The 19,774-nt window shown below is 46.4% G+C and overlaps 2 protein-coding genes across 7 annotated transcripts in view; one reads left to right on the top strand and one right to left on the bottom strand.

The window, feature by feature from the left end:
• Positions 1-329: 329 nt before the first annotated feature.
• Positions 330-14,411, bottom strand: RIBC1 (RIB43A domain with coiled-coils 1). Its single transcript, XM_082377722.1, is given in 8 exon segments — positions 330-396; positions 399-717; positions 1,159-1,277; positions 5,720-6,070; positions 6,275-6,356; positions 7,974-8,087; positions 13,780-13,872; positions 14,199-14,411. Coding segments are annotated over 8 exon segments (1,212 nt in total). The 5' UTR covers positions 14,271-14,411; the 3' UTR covers positions 330-334.
• A 68-nt stretch (positions 14,412-14,479) lies between these two features.
• The window catches only part of LOC309620894 (structural maintenance of chromosomes protein 1A), a 45,255-nt gene continuing 39,960 nt past the window's right edge, over positions 14,480-19,774 (top strand). For 4 of the 6 annotated variants that reach the window (XR_014239719.1, XR_014239720.1, XM_082377718.1 and 1 more), the window contains exons 1-2: positions 14,480-14,723; positions 19,563-19,751. Coding sequence is in view for 4 of the 6 variants with exons in the window: in XM_082377718.1 (XP_082233844.1) it covers positions 14,615-14,723; positions 19,563-19,751 (298 nt within the window). In the remaining 2 variants the exon portion in view is untranslated. The remainder of the gene's footprint in view (positions 14,724-19,562; positions 19,752-19,774) is intronic. The other 2 variants (XM_082377719.1, XM_082377721.1) reach the window with 2 other exon arrangements.

The following is a 19,774-nucleotide window of genomic DNA, read 5'->3' as shown; positions in this document are numbered from 1 at the left end:
GGGGGTGCTGGCTCAGCTCTCCCACTGGGAAATGGATTGGTGGAGGGGGTCTGCATCATCTTCCTCTTTTGACTCTTAGCCTCTGTGAGCTTGATGGGGGAGGAAGGAGAGATGACCATCCTGAGCTCAGCGGCTGCTGGTGTTGAATTGCAAGTGATATTGGGCTGTAGGTTGATTGGTGTACATTACTGAATTCAGATAATTCTGCCTGTGAAAGAAATCCAGAGGCCTCAGGTGATGGGCTTTCCCTCTCTCCCTGGCCCTTGCCATCCGTCTCCACCCTCCCTTGGCATTCATCCCTGCTGCCACCCCCTAGAACTCACTGGTCTTTTTGCTACTTAGCCAGCCACTGGTCGAAGGAGCCTACTCTCCACCAAAATTCAGCACACAGCTCCTCTCCTGCTCTTCTAGCTCCATTGCCGCCTGGGCCAAGCACATAGGCTGGCTTTCCCATTTGGTATCCAGTGCTTGTTCGGTCTGGCGCTGTGCCTCCTTTTCATGGTGTTGCACCTCCTGTACTTTCCTGATGGCAGCTCTCTGCTCTGCAGTCATGCCCTTCCAGCAATAGGGCAGGACCCTGTGCGGAGCCATAGGGTTTTGGGCGACCTGGGGGTTCTCAGTCAGTAGGTCACTTGTGATCTGGTTTTGGATCTCCACGAAGGTGGCCTTCCATTGGTGCTGATGCTCATGGCGCTGCTGCTTAGCCATCTTAGCTACCTGGTGGGGCCCCCGAATGTGAGCATTTGGATGCCCAGCCTCAGGGAACTCGCAGTCACAGGGGAGGGGGAGACATGGCCCTACTCTCCTCCATCTCAGGGAGAGAAGGAACAGATACTGCATGGCCTTTGAGTGACTTAAGGTGGGGGAAGGGGTGGAATGGGCAGGGAACTCCCCTGCCCTCTGGAAGCCCTTAGACTAAGAGGCTGGGGAAGGGAGGGCAGTGTTCTGTTCTCAGGTCATCCTGAGTCTGGAGGTGGGGAAGGGGACCTTCTGACCTAAGAGGGCCCTTGGGTGAAGGGGGAAATCCTCAGGTAGATGAGAGGGCTGGTGTTAATTCGAGAAGGGTTGTGAGGGGAAAGATGTGGCTGAGGTTCCCCAGGACTTTGTTCAGGGGACTGGGGAGAGCCGGGTGCACTGGATGGCTCTGGCCATACGTACCTGGGCCTTGTTGGAGTTGGCCTTGGCAGACATTATGGCCTTGCGGCAGCACTCCTCCAGCTTGGCCAGCTGGGTGGCCCGCAAGTCCATGGCTAGGCGCAGCTGTTCACTGAGCGTATCTACACAGAGAAATATGGTCAGGGCACTGTACTGGCTTGCTGCATTCCTGGTTCACTCACTCAGCCATTTGTTCAGCGAGCTTTGTGGATGTATGTGTATGTATGTTTGGGAAGGGGGTAATGTCCTCATTGGAGGGATGTGTGGAAGGAGCTACTCTTTGGGGCTAGGGATAACCAAAGTGACAGCAACAAGAATTTCTCAGGTGCCTCACTGAAAGATGCCTCCAATGGACCTGAGTCTCAATGCAGCTCTGTTGCTTCTGGGCTGTGTGACCTTGGGGAAATCATTTCATCTCTGAGCCTCAGTCTAAGGGCCATGTGTTGGGTTCTGAGGATACCAAGGAATTAGATCCTGTCCTCAGAGAGCTCCTTGTCTAATGGAGGAGATGGATCAAATGTAGATCATCATACCACAATGTGGTAAGGGCAATGACAGAGATGTGTGTAGGGCATTAAGAGAGCTTTGGGTGAGAGGAAGGCTTCCAGGAGGAGGTGATCCTTGAAATACATGTTGCATATAGTCAGAAAGGGCAAAGGGCATTCCAGGCTGCAAGCACAGCATGAGCAAATGTATTGAAACTTTGCTTCAATCCAGCCACACCAGTCTCCTTGCTGTTTCTTGAACATGCCAGACGTTCCTGCCTCAGGGATTTGCGGTAAACGTTGCTCTTGTCTCATGCTCTTTTGCCTCCCTCAGGTCTTTGCTCAAATGTTACCACCTCAGTGAGGCCTTCTGACTCTCCTACCTAAAATTGCCACCTGCCTGCCCCCAACATTTATCCTCCTTCTCTGATTTATTTTTCTCCCTAGCATTTGTCACCATCCAATACACCCTACAATTTACTTAATTATTTTTTTTTAAGTAACAATTCTTTTTTTTTTTTTAAGAGGGGGTTGTTTATTTATTTATTTATTTATTTGTGGCTGTGTTGGGTCTTCGTTTCTGTGCAAGGACTTTCTCTAGTTGTGGCAAGCGGGGGCCACCCTTCATCGCAGTGCGCGGGCCTCTCACTGTCGCGGCTTCTCTTATTGCGGAGCACAGGCTCCAGACGCGCAGGCTCAGTAATTGTGGCTCACGGGCCCAGCTGCTCCGTGGCATGTGGGATCTTCCCAGACCAGGGCTTGAACCCGTGTCCCCTGCATTGGCAGGCGGATTCTCAACCACTGCGCCACCAGGGAAGCCCTACTTAATTATTTTTGTCTATTGCCTGTCTCTCTCGTCACTAGAAGGTAACCCTTGTGAAAGCAGGGATTTTTGTCTGTTTTATCCACTACCATGCCCTAGCACCTGCATCACAGCCTGGCACATAGTAGATGCTCAGTAAATATTTATCAAATGAATGAAGGAAGTCAAGAAACAGCATGGTCTGTATCTTAAATTACAAATAGTCCGCTCTTCCTAGAGCATAAAATGCAAGTGACTAGGGAGCTCTACAGGGGCCAGACTAAGGACTAAAAACTTGACCCTGAAGGTGGTGGGGAACATGGAAGGATTTTAAGTAAGGGGGTGACACAGATTTGCATTTTAGAAAGCTCCTTTTGGTGGCCAGTATAGAGGACAGTCAGGCTGGTGGGAGACAGTTGAGGTAGGGAAGCCATCTTGGAGGCTAAGGCAGTAGGCCAGTTGGGAGGGCTCAAACCAGGCCAGTGACGGAAAGGATGGAGGGGAAATATATGGAGGTTACATCAGCAGTACTTGATGGATTGGATGAGGGAGTAAGGGAGAAGAAAGACTTGGATGCTTTCCAGGGTCCTGGCTGGGATGACTCCATGCATTGTGTGGCCACCACTGGAACTAGAGGATACAGAATTCAGAGCAGGTTAGGGAGCACTGATGAATTGTTTAGGAAACTGAGTTGGAGGTGGTCCACAGGCACCTGGATATCTGATTCTGCAGGTAGAGAGTCCTCAGCACAGAGGTGGCGACATTTTAGCTGAAACCAGAATGAGGACCGAGGGCGCCTGAGGCAAGTATGCAGGGTAAGGAGTGCGCCAGGGACAGAGTCTCAAGAAGGAAGAAAGAAGGAAGGAAGAAGTAGAAGGAAGAGGAATCCATAAAGGGCAGACAGAGGAGGAATGATCGGAGAGCTACAAGCAGAATGTGCTGTCACAGAAGCGAAGGAAGAGAGAGGTTCAAGAAGGAAGATGTGATCAGAGTCAAGTGTAGCAAGAAAGTCCCAGTCAAGGAGAAAAGACTGAACAGAGCCTCTTGTACCTGATAACATAAAGGGCATTGATGATTTTAGTAAGAGTAGTGTCAGTGAAGTTGTGTGGGGAGAAATGAGATCTCAGAGGTTGAGGTGTGACTGGAAAGTTCGGAAGGAAAGAGCAAGTGGAAGCAGATTTTTCAGAAAGTATGGCTGTAAAGGAAAACAGCTAGCTCACAGCATCTAGAGGAATCACAGAGTGGAGGGAGACTTTTGTCTTTTTCTTAAGAAGGGTTAGACACAAGCATGCTTACAGCCTTCACAGAAGGGGCCAGTGGAAGGGCAAGTGTTGAGAACCCAGTGGGGAGTACCTAAGGTAGCACAGCCTATGTGGGAGGCAGGGGGAATGGGGTCCAGAGCATAGGCTGAGGGGTTGGCTCTGGAGAGGCACAGGGACACAGATTTCAGAGACTGGAGGGCGGGGGAAGGGAGGATAGGGGTGCCTTGTTTCATTTCACTCTTTGTAGCAACCCAGAGAGGAAAGATCAGCCCCATTTTTCAGATGAGGTCCAGAGGTGAAGTAAAATGCCCAAGGTTACACAGCCAGCAAGTAGTAAGTTGGGATTTGAATCCAGATCTCTTGAGGAATCAGCCCATGCTCCTTCCATGACACTACACAGACCCTCTCCCAGCATTCTGCTGTCCCTGTTGCCTTGCTCTACCTTCTCGTACACCTGCCTGCTGCCATTGGGCAGCTGGCCCCTGGTTCCACTGCAACTGTTCTGACAAAAATCACCAAATACTCCTAATTTCCAAATCTCATTTTCAAGTCTCATTCTTTTCCTATCTGAACTTCTCTGGGGCATTTGATGTTATTGATGACTCCCTCTCTGAAACTTCTCCCTTGGCCTCTGAGTCCCCAGTTTCTCATAGTGACTGACAGCAAGTGTGGCGTAGCGGTCAAGAGTGCAGGTTCTGGAGCCAGCCTGCCTGAGTTCACTTACCGCCTCCATCACCCACTAGCTGTATGATTTTGGGCAAGTTATTTAACATCTCTGTTCTTCAGTTTCCTCCACTGAAGGTAGGGATACTACTAGTACTTGCCTCATAGGGTTGTTGTGAGGATAAAATGAGTTAATACATGGTAGAAATCTTGGCACAGTGTCTGGTACACAGTAAGTGCTCAGCAAAGGTTAGCTCTTCCTTTTGCTACCCGCTCTGCCTAGAATGACCTTTTCTCATTCCCACTCTCTGCCTTGCCGAAATTGTACCCAACTTTCCAAAATTGGCTCCTGACAGCGGGCCTGTGCCAAGCCCCTACCCTGCCTCCCTTCCCTTGTGGGAACTGACCACTCCCATATTGATATTCCCTCCATGTCCTATATATACTTCTATCACAGTACCTCTCATAGTACCTAACGCAGTGTTAAAGTATAGATATGTGCTGGTAAATGACTTGTGCATGTATCTTTTCCTCTTACTCTACACTGATTTTCTGGAAGGCATGGTTCTGTGGGTTCCTGGAGGGTAGGGTGCCTTTCTTGTTTACTTTGGTCTTCAATTGTTCATCCAACAATGATTTATTGAGCTCCTGACACTGTGGCAGACAATGTACTAGGCAACTGGGATATAGGGGTGGAAATGAGATATGTGGTTCATCTTCAGTGAGCTGACATTTTGGGGAGAAGACAGACATTCCACAAATACTTTCAGATACTTAGTTACCTCCATGATAAGCGGTATAATAGAACAGGGTGCTATAACGGGTGGTTTTAAAGGTGAGCAGCGTGAGTAGATAAGAGATGGTCCTTGCCCGTGAAAGGCTTACTCTAATGGAAGAGGGGGACATGGCCACAGATGTCATAGTAATATTGATAGTAGCTACTGGTTATTGAGCACTGACGCTTGTGCTTTACTTACAGTATCTCATTTCATTCTCATACGAGCTCTATGTTGTATGGATTAATTTCCTCATTTTAAAGATAAGGAAACTGAAGCACAGAGAGGAAAGTTCATTTGCCCAAACCAGCTAGTAAGCAGCAGAGCCATTAGGTTTGTCTTCACTCTGCTGCCTCCAGGTAATGGAGTGCCAGGCTGATTGGGGATCAGTGGCTATACTGTCAGTTGATGAAGGAAGTCAGGGAGGTTGGGGCCTGCTCAGTCTAACCTTTCAGCATCAGCCCCTATGGGTAACTGGACCTCCCCACACAGTTCTGGTCTTCTGGGCGCTGTATCCAGCTCAGGATGACTCCCCACTAGGCCTCAGGTCACAGCCTGGAGGGCCCCGCTGCTTACCTGCACAGTTCTCCTCAACTCTGGCTTGCTGTTGCTGTTGCTCTTGCAGTGGCCTCTCCAGGCTGTGCATGAACTCCTCCTGCTGCATTCTCAGGCATGTGGCCCTGTCCAAATCTTCCCAAGAGAAGCACTGCAGGCTGGCTGGGCCCCAGTAGGGATCATTGTCACCAAGATGAGCTGGAAACTCCCCCCAGAGTGGGTCTGAATCCCAAAGGTCAAGTTCACGCCTTTTCTCGAGCTGCTGCTTCTGCTTCCGAAACTCTTGCATTTTCTTGTCCAGCCGATGTGTCCGTTCTGCCTGTTCCTTCTCTAGCATCTGAGCCACCATATCATACTGCACCTGGTCGGTACCTGGGGGTGGTGGGCAGGGGCATGGAGAAGGCCCCACGGGAGGGACAGAGCCCACTCAGCACAGCCACTGTTCCCAAAGGCCAGTCTGGTTTGTCTTACCACACCCCAGGCCTCAGGCCCCACTCCGAAGCAGAACTGCCCTGCCTTATCCCACTCAGGCCCTTGCTTTTCCCCTTTGGCTGGCCCCTGGCCTTGGGCTTTTACCATAAGCTGCCACCTCGCTCTGCTTTTTTGCCTTCCGAAGCTTTTTCTCTTCCGCCTGGCTGTTCAGGGCTTCAGCATCCACCTGATCCCAAAGAAATGAGTTAAATCAAGGTATGGGCCCAGCAGTGGGCCTTGAATGCTCTAACATAGACTGCTCAGAATTTACCTGCTTCAGAATCCTCCTATAGGATCCCCAGTACCTACTGGATAATGTTCTACCATCTCAGCATGGTTTGTAAGTCCCTCAGTGGTCTAGCCTCTTCCTCTGTCTCCAGCCTCATCTCACCCTCTTCCCCTCTCCCACCCTCAGGAGCTCTGCTTACAGTTCCCTGCACATCTTAGGCTGTTTCATACTGATAGCCTTTGCTCCAGCATCTCCCTCCACTTGGAACACTCTTTCCTCCCCTCTTTACCCAAACTCCTATTCATCCCTTAAGACCAGCTCAGACTTCACTTTCCTGACCCCTCCAGCAGGTGCTACTCCCATAGAATCTAGGGCCCACTGCCCACACTATAATGAAGTTTGCCTCTATTGATTATCTCCTACACCAGACTGTGAGCCTGATAAGGGCAGAGACTGGGCCTTAGTCAGCTTTGTATCCCTACTGCCCAACCCAGTGCTTGGCACAGAGCAGGCCCTGAGGAAACGCTTGCCAACTAGATCTCAGTCACACCACTCATCACCCAGCCAGCAATCTATTTTTTCTTAAACTATCAATATTTTCTCTTTATTTTGATTATAATTCATTTAAAATGTTTCAAAATAGTGCAAAAGGGAATACAGTTTAGTGAAGAGTAAGTGTCCCTCCCATCTCTGTCCCTCAGGCTGGTTAACAGTTTATTTTTTTTAATGTATTTATTTATTTTATTATTTATTTGGCTGCACTGGGTCTTAGTTGCAGCACGCAGGATCTTCGTTGCAGTATATGGGATCTTTTAGTTGTGGCATGTGGGATCTAGTTCCCTGACCAGGGATCAAACCCGGGCCCCCTGCATTGGGAGCGCGGAGTCTTAGCCACTGGACCACCAGGGAACAGTTAACAGTTTCTTATGTAGCCTTCCAGAAAGAGTTTAGGCATATGCGTGCAATACCAAATATTCTTTTTTCTTTTTTAATAAATTTATTTATTTATTATTTATTTATTTATTTTTGGCTGAGTTGGGTCTTTGTTGCTGGGCGTGGGCTTTCTCTAGTTATGGCGAGTGGGGGCTACTCTTCATTGCACCTTGTTGCGGAGCACGGGCTCTAGAGCACAGGCTCAGTAGTTGTGGCGCATGGGCTTAGTTGCTCTGCGGCATGTGGGATCTTCCCGGATCAGGGCTCAAACCCATGTCCCCTGCATTGGCAGGCAGATTCTTAACCACTGCGCCACCAGGGAAGCCCCCAAATATTCTTTATAGACTTCTTTCGGCTCCATTTGCCTGTCTCTTGAGAACCAGGCCACTTGGCCCTGAGCTGACTGGAGAAGTCAGCTGTCACTGGCTCCTCTTCCCCCAGTCTCTTCCCCTGCACCCCCAGTCCCCTTTCCCAGGCCCTTCCCACATGTGGGGGTGGGTGCCTTTTCACCCTCCTCCTTCCTTTCTAGCTCTACAGTCTGCTTGAATCAGGGAGGGGCTGTGATGGGCACTGCTATGTTCCTCTCCAGGTGCAAGAGTGAGGTGGCCCCTGGTCCAGAGAATGTCCCCGCTGCCCACTCACCCGCATTCCTCTGGTCCACACATTGAATAGGCTCTGTTGCTCCTTTTCTTGATTTCTTCTAGCCTCGATGGCTGCCACCTCCTTGGGATCTGGTGGTGGGTCTACCTTATACATCTGGAGCAAGGGTGAGGTGAATGGCCAATCAGTGCTAACCATCCTCCTTGACTACACCCCCACCCCCATTCCTTTCTCCCCACAGTATCTTACCAGTTATTGATTCCTACTGATTTTACTTCCTGACATATTTCATATCTGTGTTCTCCATCTCTGCTGTCACCACCCTAATTCAGGCCTCACAAGCTGGTGCCAGACAATATTCCCAGGAGCCTCACTGGCCTCCCTTGCTCCAGTGTTATGCTCTCTACCTCTTTCTCTGCCTTGGCTACTGAAGTGGTTTTTCTGAAAGCAAATCTGACCATGGCACGCCTCAGCTTAAAACCCTTAAAAGCAGCTTTAAAGCAAATGGTTCCCCAGTGTTTACAAGATCAAGTCCAACCCCCTTTGCCAGATTTATGAGTCTTCATGATCTGACCCCTGCTCACCTTTCCAAGTCTCAAACTCATTTACAACATCCCTTTTGCATTATGTTCTATTTAGTTTTCCCCGTTTCAGTAAATGCCACCACCATTCCCCCTTTATTTTTATTACTTATTCTCCAGTCAAATGAAAGGCTAGAGGGCTTCAATTTGCCTGTGTTCCTTCATATTTTGGGAGGCCCACTTTTGGCACGTGAGCCAGCCAAAGCCACAGCCCAAACCACTTCTGCTAACTTAAATCTGATCATGTCTTGCACCTGCTTAAAATCCTCCCCTGGCTTCCTACTGCACTTAGAATCAGATCCAAACTCCTTACTGTGGGCTTTCAAGATCTGGTTCCTGCACACCTCTCCAGTTCATCTCATGCCTCCCTATCCCTTGCTTACAGTGCTCCAGGCACACTGGCTTCCTATCAAGTCCTCCAACACTACAACTGTTCCCACCTCAGGGCCTTTGTACACTGTGTTCCTTTGTTTGGAACACCATTCTTCAACTCCTCATATAGCTAGTTCCGGTCTCTCTCTCTCTCTTTTAACCATTTTGTAACTAAAATATTTGATGCATACAGGAGAATATATATAAGCCATATGTAAGTTAGGAAGCATGATAAAAGAGACCCATGAACCAACTCCCCAACTTAAGAAATAGTGAATGATCAATACTATTGAAGGGTCTTATGTCTCTCCTCCCTCATCCTTACCCTAAGAGATAACCACTATCCAAAATGTTACCATTCCCTTACTAATATGCATTAATATACTGTGTGTGCGTAATTCCCTGAACAATATTTTAAAACATTTTCTTGTCTCAGAATTTTATGGAGTATCACACAGTATGCATTCTTCTGCATCTTGCTTTTTTCACCCATGTTCATTCTATCATTTAACAAATATTTATGGAGTACCTACTGTCAGATGATCCTTTAAGCATTTGGGAGACATCAAGGAGCAAAAGTGACAAAAATCTGAGTCCTTGTGAAAGTTACTTTCTAGTGGGGACAGACAGACTATAGAGAGTACATTAAACAGTTTGTAAGAAGATGATACGTGCTTCGGAAAAAAATATAGAGCAGGATAAGGGGAATTGGAAGTGCCAAGAAAGTGGGGGGCGTGTTGCAATTTTAAATATGGAAGTCAGGGGAGGCATAACTGAGAAGGTAATATTTGAGCAAATACTTGAAGAAGGTGAGAGAGTCTCCTATGCAGATAACTAGGAGAGCACTGCAGGCGGAGGGAACAAGTGCAAAGGCCTTAAGGTGGACAGAAGAGGCACACGTTCAAGGGGACAGCAGGGAGGCAAGGAGGAGTGGGAAATGACATTAGTTAGATTGGGTGGGGGGGGTGCAGAGCATGTAGGACTTTATAGACCATTGTAAAGGCTGTGGCTTCTACTCTGAGAGAAATGGGCAGCCATTGGAGGATTTTGAGCAGTGGGAGTGATGTGTCCTGTCTTTGATTTTTAAAGGATCGCTCTGGCTGCTGTGTTAAGAATAGACTGGAGGGGAGGGGAGGCAAGGCTAGAGGCAGGGAGACCAGACAGGAGGCTATTGCAGTCGTTCAGGCAAGAGATGATGATGACTCACCAGGTTGGTAGCAGCGGATGTAGCAAGAAGTGGTCAGATTCTGGATATATTTTGAAGGCAGAGCCAACAGGACTTCCTGATGGATTGGATGTGCTGTGAGAGAGCAGTGTTAAGAATGACTTCAAGGATTTTGGCTGGGGCAGTCAGAGGAGTTGCTATCAACTGAATAGTCTGTGTGGGGAGAACAGAATGGGATGAGGATCTGGAGATCAGTTTCGAAGTGTTGAGTTTGAGAGGTTGATTAGATACCCATTGATAGCATACATATAGTATGGTAAATTTTGTTATTGTTCAAAAAGATTTGCTGTTGGGAATTCCCTGGTGGTCCAGTGGTTAGGACTCTGCGCTTCCACTGCAGGGGACACAGGTTAGATCCCTTGTTCCCTCGTTGGGGAATTAAGATCCCAGAAGCCCCATGTGGCCAAAAAAAAAAATTTGCTGTTCCTCCTTACAGAAGGATTCTACATCCTTATCTTATTGTCCTCAAGGTTAGCCACATGATCTGCTTTGCCCTCTGCAATGTGAGAATTGACATGTGCCATTCCCAAGCAGAACTAAGAGCCATTACATGATAGCCACTTTCTCTCTTCACTCTCTGCTGTGGGACCGGCAATGTCCCAGGTGAGCGCTGCCCCTTCAGCCTCAGTCCTGGAGTGATGACAGAGCAGAGATGTAGCCAACCCACAGTGGACAAGAAGCAGGAGTGAGAAAGCTTTGTTTTTATGAACTGCTGAGCCTTAAAAAAAACATGTTTTTAAGAGTTTATTTGAGCAAAAAACAAACCGGGCAGTGTCAAACCAGAAGTGGTTAAGAAGAGTTCAGGGAAAGATCTTTAAAGAGAAGAGATGGAAAGCAAGGAAATTATTTGATTGGCTATAGCTGAAGCGCTTGCTTTATTTGAGAAAGCCTAGGTGGCTGTTTGGATTGGTTGTCCTTAGGTTTTTTTTTTTTAAACAGTTTTTTTTTTGATAATTTTATTATTCTGCTTCTGTATAGCAAGACCTTACCTAACTGGAATTTAGTTAACCAGCAACCTCACCCACCCATAACATAGCTTGAAACTAAAAATAAACAAAAATAGATCACTTAAACAAAAGCTCTTGCTCCTCATTTATAGAAGGCTTTCTCAGGGCCTCTGTCAGAAACAATTTGTTCTTATGTAGCACATATTTTTACTAAGCTTTATATAGCCTATGATTTTATTTTATTATTTTTTCTTTTTTTTTATTGTCATCACAGTTAACATTTACTGAGTATTTACTGTAAAGGTGCAATTATAAGCATGTTGTATTAGTAACTCATTTATTAGGTTGCACCATATGAAAATGCTGATATTTGACTATTTTTGACCTACTAGTATTCTTCTTAATATTTCTATGAAGTAGATATTATTTTTTTTTCACAACTCACACACACACACGTTTAAACAGTTTTTTAAAGGCTACTTTCCATTTACAGTTATCACAAAATATTGGCTATATTCCCCATGTTGTACAATACATCCTTGAGCCTATCTTACACCCAGTAGTTTGTACTTCCCACTCTCTCACCCCTATATTGCCCCTACCCCCTCATTGGTAACCACTAGTTTGTTCTCAATATCTGTAAGTCTGCTTCTTTTATGTCATATTTACTAGTTTGTTGTATTTATTAGCTTCCACATATAGCTGCTGAGATTTTGAGGTTGTTTGTAACCTCAGCATAATTTAGCCCATCCTGATATAAGGAATTTAAAGCTATGAGGCAGTGAGAGATCTCTAAGGGACTGTAGATAGTTAAGAATGCCTCAGGGGAGACAGGGAGAGGAGGAGCCAGCACTGGAGGCTAAGGAGTGGCCAGTGAGGTGGGAGAAAAAACGGGAATGCCTGAGAAGCCAAGTGAAGAAAGTGCTTTTGGGAGGAGAGAGTGAGCAACCGATGATGGGTTAAGTAAGATGAAGATGAGAACTGACTAATTTGAAGGGGAGGGTTGCTGATGACCTTGATTAGAACATTCTTGGTGGGGCCTGACTGAACTGGGTTCAAGAGAGACTAGGACTCTAGTCAAACAACCCAGTTTATTTATTTTTTAATTGCAAGAGGAAAAGAGGAGGGACTTGTAGATTAAAAGAGACTTATATATACAGGTGGAAAAGCTTCCCTAGCATATACCTAGGAGCGGAAGTGCTGGATCATAGGGCATAAGCCTATTTAAACTTTCCGAGATAATGTTGTTTTCCAAGGAGATTGTACCAATTTATACTTTCACTATAGTGTATAAAAACTCTAGCCACTCCACATCCTCAGCAACACTGGATATTACAGACTTTTTAATTTTTGCCAACTTGTGGGTATAAAATTATAATTATCAGTTTTAATTGGAATTTTCCTTATTGCTAATGAGGTTGTAACATCTTTTCATGTGTGTTTTGTCCATTTTTCTTTTTCTGTGAAGTGCCCATTCATATCTTTTGCTCATTAAAAAAAAATCAGTTTGTCCTTTTCCTATTAATTTTAGGAGTTCCTTATGTATTCTACACACTAATCATTTCTTAGTTTACCTGTGGCAAACATCTCCAATTTGTGGCTTGTCTTTTCACTTTATTATTATTTTATAATAATTTTATGGTAACAGTTGATACACACAAAAGAATATGGTTAACACATGTAAGTTATGAAGTATAACAACAAAATGAACACCTGTGAACCCTCCACAGAACCCAGAAAATAGAACAGTATCAATACTTTAGAAGCTTTCTGTGTGCACTTACCATCTTTTCACTTTATGTTGTAATTTGGAGGAATCTGAATGTAGTCAAATTTACCAATCTTTTCCTTTAAGCTCAAAAGTTTTTATTATTTAAGAAATCCCCTGAGGTCATAAGGATATTCTCCTATATATTCTTCTAAAATTTCTAAAGTTTTGCTTTTCTCATTTAAGTTTTTAATCTATTTGGGAATTGCATTTTGTATATGGTGTGAGAAGTAGGGATCCAATTTGATTTTTTTCCCCCCAAGCTCCATTTCATCTTAAATGGAACAGTAGTTCCTGTCAATTATATGAGATTGCTGTCCTTTGGTCATTTTATCCCCTCAGCCTGATCATGACTGTTTCTCCCAACTGAACTTCATTTACTAGATTGCATCAACCAAGCTTTCTCACTTTCCTGGACTTGTCCTAAGACTTTAAGACTCTTCCCAGCCTCCAGACATCATTTAAAAAATAGTTACAGGAATGGCTGTGGCAGCCACCGGACCCTTTTCATGTCTAAGTCTAAGCACCAACGCCAGCCTACTCATTCCATCTGTCACGACAATATAAGGTCACACTGAAGGGAAAGATTCCACAGACAGCCTCTTGGACTGCTAAGGCCATGGCTTAGTAAAAAGCAGGTATAAGGTGATGGGGGATGAGGGGATGGAGGAGAGGGATAGAAAGATGGGAGACAGAGGGGAAGGGGACAGAAAGGGCAGAGTCAGGGGCAGAGGGAGAAAAGAGGAAAGAGGGCAACAGGGCGGTTGATAGGGGTGGAGGGCAGAGAGAGAAGAGGAAGGGAGGAAGCAAGGGACGGCAGAGGGGGATGGAGAGGAGGGAATGGGATGGGGGTGAGGCACGGAGAGAGAGAGATGAAGGGGGGAGAAGGGAAGAAGGACAGAGGTGGAGAGCACTGGCTTAGGGACCCTGACTCCCAGGGGTTCACACAAAATACCTTTCTCAGCAAGGAGTCCCAATTTTGAAGCTCCCAGGTTGGGTCTAGGATCAGGTCCAAGACTATAGCAGCTATAGCGGCAGTCTCTGAACTCTGCTTGGAGAAACAGGAGGGAGGCGGGGGATAGGGACAGTACCTCTGGCCACAGTTTTCCCCAGCCCGTATCCCAGTCGCTCCAGAGTACCCTCATCTCCATCCACGCCCCATCCCCCTTCACACCCCATCCCACCTATAACCCCACCCCACTCCACTTCCGACCCTACTCCACCCTCAGCAAGATCTGAACTCTAACACGGAATCCTCCCGCTGGCCCCTCCTTCTTGTACAGCCCTCCGCTCCCTGGGGTCCTTCCAATTCCCGACCCCGTTCTTGTTTGAGCCTTCCCGCCGGCCAGGCAAAAGCCGCAGCCGAGCTCCCACCTTCCTCTTGCCCTGGAGGGCATAATCCTGCTGTGACTCCTGGCTTGTCTCCGCAAGGATCGGCTCCTTCATACAGGTTCCCCCATCCCAACAGCTGCGGACTCCTCCCGGCCCCGCCTGCCTCCTTCCAAGACTATGTTGGGTGAAGAGGCGGTTTGCGTTGCCGTGCGACAAGAAAGAGGGGAGGGGCCCAAATGCCTGTCGTAACCTCGCGCCCTGGCAACGGATCAAGAAAACCACCACGTCAGCCCGAAGGCCCCGCCCGCGCCGGAAGCCGAAAATGCCGTTAGGCCTGGACTTATTCTCGCGAGGTTTGCCGTCCGCCCGGCCTGCACTGCGGTGTTTCCCGCGCGGGCTATCACAGTTCGCGGGTGTACGGCGCGGCCTTTCTTACAGCCGCCGGCGCCGCCACGGTCATGGGTTTCCTGAAGCTGATTGAGATCGAGAACTTTAAGTCGTACAAGGGTCGGCAGATTATCGGACCATTTCAGAGGTTCACCGCCATCATTGGACCCAATGGCTCTGGTGAGATAAACCCGGCTGCGGCCCTGCTTAACGTCCCAGCCTGGACCCCCCTATCCGGCAGCACAGTAGTACAACCCAGCCTGTGCAGCCTGAAATGTCGCGAACCCTAACAGGTTCCTTGCCCTCCTGAGGGTTTCGACCTGGACCCGCTTTTCCCGCTCGGGTGCTCTGACGCGAACCTTTTCCCCAGGTGTCAGTTGCCCGCTCTTTGCGCGACCCCCTTCCCGGCCCGAGTGGTACGGGCCGAAGTGTACGTTACCCCGCCCACTGCCCCCTGCAGCCAAAAGTGGCGCGTCCGGAGCCGGCTGCCAGTAGCTGGCCACGCAGTTCCTCCCCGGAGCAGCTGCATCCGGCCTCCACGCATTGTGTGAACCCCCCGGCAGATGTGGGACCGCTCGTGGCCCTCCCGTAGCCTCCGGGCCAAACGGTATACTTCTGCTTCATCCCAGCGCCCCCTCCCGCCTCGCGTTGGTACACTCCAATTCCTTTTTTTTTTTTTTTTTCTTTTAAAAACTCTTCTCTGGAGGCGGCACTTTTGAATTTCGGACTCCGAGCTCGCGTCTCCGGAGTGCTTGGGGTCTCGACTCCCCGGCCTCAACTGAGAGGTGGGGATGCCTCGAATTCGAGGCATGCCTTTCCTACCACTGAAACCGTCAAAAGTCAGAACTCATTCGCTCGTCAAATTTATTGAATGCTTACTGCTTTATAAGGAGTTATTCAGTCAAGGTGCTGTGGAAACAGCCGAGAACAGAATAAGCCATGCTTTCGGAGAACTTACATTCCAGAGGGGAAAGACGATAATAAAGGAGGAAATAAGTTATTTTTCGGCTGTGATAAGTGCTGTGCAGGATTGATGTGATACAGTGATGTGATAGAGTGACTTGGATGGCTTTTTAGGAAGAATGGTCATTAGTTAACAGTACTGTATTGTATATTTTGTATATTTTAAAGTAGATCTTAAAAAAGTCACAAGAAAAAAATTAACTGTGAGGTGATGGATGTTAACTAAACTTATTGTGGCAACCATTTTGCAATATATACAAATACAGAATCATGTTGTACACCTGAAAGTAATACAGCGTTGTATGTCAGTTATATCTTGTTAAAATTGGGAGAAAAAATAAAAAGAAAGAAAAAGGAAGGAAAGGAAGAAAGAAAGGCTAGTCAGATAAGGCCTCTATTTCATATCTAAATTCCCCATCTCTAAATTATACACCCTGGAGTCCTCCCATCTACGGACATTAGAGATCTGTTTGGAATCCTGCTGTGTTCCTTCACCTCAGAGGTGTTCTAGCTGAATCACTTTCTAGCCTGAGGGACTGCCCTTGCTGAAGTAGCTGTAACTGATGACCTTCCCTGGAGTCTTGCCTAGATATGGCTCTCTATTAAGCAGGGTTTCTCAACAGCAGCACTGTTGACATTTCCAGTGAGATAATGCTTTGCTGTGGGGTCCGTCCTTGTAGGATGTTTAGTGGCATCCTTGGCTTTTACCCACTAGGATGTTTAGTGGCATCCTTGGCTTTTAGGATTGTAGGATGTTTAGTGGCATCCTTGGCTTTTACCCACTAGGTGACAGTAGCAACTCCCCCACCCCCTCCAGGTGTGACAATCAAAAATGTCTACAGACATTACCAGATGTCCCCAGGGGGGAGGGGCAAAATCACTCCACCCTCCCCCACCTCATTTGAGAACTACTGGCCTAGATGGCTAATGCTTGGGGTTCCACTGCAGTTTCTTAGGATTTTGGTGTGGTGGCCCCTGTGGAAAGAGCTGAGATGCACCTCTTGGCATTCAGTCTCCCCAACATGGGTAAATTTGTATACCCAGGTATTCCGAAAAGGCCCTTGGTCTGACTGGCCCTCCCTTACCCCGTTCTTTTTTTTTTTTTTTTTTTGACAGGCAAGAAGTAGATTTATAGGATGCTTGTGAGGGATACAAGTGGGAAGGCGAGGGAGCTCTGCTCCAAGGATTAAGTTGAGCTACATTTTTATAATCAAAGGAAAGTTGGGGAGGGGGAAGAGACCGCCTTCTTCCTCATTCTTCGAGTAGATGTCAGGCTTACATCCGACCCCATTCTTCAGTGCCCAGCTCCACGAGGCATTCTTTGATTCCCCTCAGTGAATTCCTCTCTGCCACACAGTAGACACTTTCTACATGTTAACGTTTATTCTGTTTTGTATCTTCATCACTGGTCTATGGAGTGCCCCAAAGAAGACATTCCTTGAAACATTATATCATTGTTCAGGTCATAATGCATGTTATAAAAATGTTTACAATATTGAATGATTGAGAGTAGGGAGGCCTTTGGTTGTGAGATGTTCTTGCCATCCTTGGAGAGCATGGGAGAAGCCCAGAAGTTGGAAATGAGTGCCTAAAAGGCTGACTCCTGGTCTGCATGATGTGCCAGTCCTGCTGTGATAAGAGAGACTAGGCTAAGAGTCCAGACCTGGTTAGGATAGGATTGCCATTTATTGAGCATTCACTGTGTGGCAAGTACTTTATTTATTAAGACACTTTACATTTAAATTCTCACAATGACCCTAGGAGGGAGATACCATTATCTTTGTTTTATCGATGAGAAGATCCAGGCACAAAGAGTTGTGATCACTTGCACACTTGATTCTCAGAGCCAGGATCAGAACCTGTGCCTGTCATACCTGTGCTCCCGCCACTCCCACAGAGAACTATGTGCCAACCATTGTTTTAGATGCTTTACCCATGAGTCATGGTTTTTCAGATTTTGCAGGTGAGGGAAAGGAAGGTCTGCTAAAAGTGGTGAAACTAAGATTAGAACCCGGTCTGTTGGACTAGAACCCAAGCTCTTAATCACTGTCTTGTACTGCCTCTGTGGAAGGACCTGGGCTGCCATTTTTATAGCTGGGTAGAAGGGTTTTAGGAATCAGGTCCTCAGTTCAAGGTCAGATAGCATGTTGGGGGGAATCTTGAGATAGAATTTATAGAGATTAAACTATTCCCTACCCCCAACCCCAGTCTAAATTTTTTTTAATATATTTTTTTCTGAGTCTAAAATAGAGAAAGTAAAAACTGTGACTCCACTACTGAAAAGATAATCACTCTTAATGTTAAAAGCCTTATTTATTTATTTGAATAGTGAATATATGCACATGGTATAAAATTCAGAAAATCCCAAAGGATATACAGTAAAAAAAGAAGATTCTCTCCCTTCCCTGACTTGTTACCTATTTTCTTTCCCAGAAATGACCACTGTTATACTGTTTATATTTTTATGCCTTTCCCTCTCCCCAAGTTTTTTTTTTTTTTTTTTTTTTTTAATTTATTTTTTGGCTGCATTGGGTCTTAGTTGTGGCATGCAGGATCTTTCGTTGCAGTGTGCAGGCTCTTCGTTGCAGTGTGTGGGCTTCTCTCTAGTTGTGGCACGTGGGCTCATTAGTTGCACTGCATGGGCTCTCTAGTTGTGGCATGCGGGCTTAGTTGCCCCGCGGCATGTGGGATCTTAGTTCCCCTACCAGGGATCGAACTGGCATCCCCTGCATTGCAAGACGGATTCTTAACCACTGGATCACCAGGGAAGTCCCCCCAAGTTTTGATTATGAAACTTTTCAAACCTACACCTGTGTTTTACTTAGTCATTTGAAAGTAAATTGCAGACATGATGACGTTTCACCCCTAAAGGATTCAGCATTCATCTACTAAGATCACCATTCTCCTGTTTACCAGTATACTGTTATCACACCTGAGAGAATTAATTTCCTCATGTCATCAGTTATCCAGTTTATATTCAAGCTTCCCAAATTGCTCCCCAAAATGTCTTTTTGGGATCTTTTTGGAACCAGAATCCAATCAAAGGTTGTGTGCTGCCTTTGCTTATGTCTCAGTAATCTCTGTATCCTGGAATGGTTCTCCCCAAAAGCCATTGACTTTTTGAAAAGACCAGACCAGTTGTCTTGTAGAATATCCCACATTCTGTGTTTGTCTTAAGGTTTTTTCATGGTGTCATTTACCATGTTTCTCTAACTGCTGTATTTCCTATAAACTGGAAGGTAGGTCTAAAGGTTTGTTTAGATTCAGGTCAAATATTTTTGGTAAGATACTTCATAGGTGATGCTGTGTGCTTCATGTTGTATCACTATAGGAATATGCCTTTTTAAAAAAAATTATGTTAAAATACACATAACATAAAATTTACCATTTTAACCATTTTTGAGTGTATAGTTCAGTAGTGTTAAATATATTCACATTTTTGTGCAATCAATCTTCTGAACTTTTTCATCTTGCAAAACTGAGACTATACTCATCAAATAATAGCTCTGCATTTTCCCCCTTCCCTCAGCCCCTGTGTGTTTTTTTGTTTTGTGTGTTTTTTTTTTTAAACTTGGTTGAGATCAAACTATGTTGAGTTTTGTATCATGCTTGTTTCTCCTATTGTGGGTATTTTCCCATGTCATCAAAGGTTGTAGAGGGACTTTCCTGGCTAATACTCCACACTTCCAATGCAGGGGGCCTGGGTTCGATCCCTGGTTGGGGAACTAAGATCCCACATGCTGCGCGGCATGGCCAAAAAAAAAAAAAAAATGTTGTAGAACGATTTATTCTGTGAATATACCATTTCCTTAGATGGGGTTCTAGTTTTTGGCTGCTGTAAGTGGTAACTGCAAAGGAGCTGTTTTTCTAAGCCTTTCATCCAGGGCTTTGGTCAGGCCCAATCTTTACAGGGGCAAAGCAGTATTTTGTCCTCCTGTTAGTCTGTGCACTGAGTGATTAGGGAACATTTATGTTCTTGTCAATGTCTCCTTTATTCCTTTTCCTCTCCCCTTCTTCCTGACTTCCCCTCCTCTACTTTGTCCTGTCCTCCCTTAGGTAAGTCAAATCTCATGGATGCCATCAGCTTTGTGTTGGGTGAGAAAACCAGCAACCTGCGGGTAAAGACCCTGAGGGACCTGATCCATGGAGCTCCTGTGGGCAAGCCAGCTGCCAACCGGGCCTTTGTCAGCATGGTCTACTCTGAGGAGGGTGCTGAGGACCGCACCTTTGCCCGTGTCATTGTTGGTGGGTGAGGCTGGCCAGAGGTG

Source organism: Balaenoptera borealis (genome assembly GCF_965194805.1).
Source record: "Balaenoptera borealis genome assembly, chromosome: X".
NCBI classification, from domain to species: domain Eukaryota; kingdom Metazoa; phylum Chordata; class Mammalia; order Artiodactyla; family Balaenopteridae; genus Balaenoptera; species Balaenoptera borealis.
The sequence above is the reverse complement of the archived record's forward strand: the minus strand, read 5'-3'. Positions and strand labels throughout refer to the sequence as shown.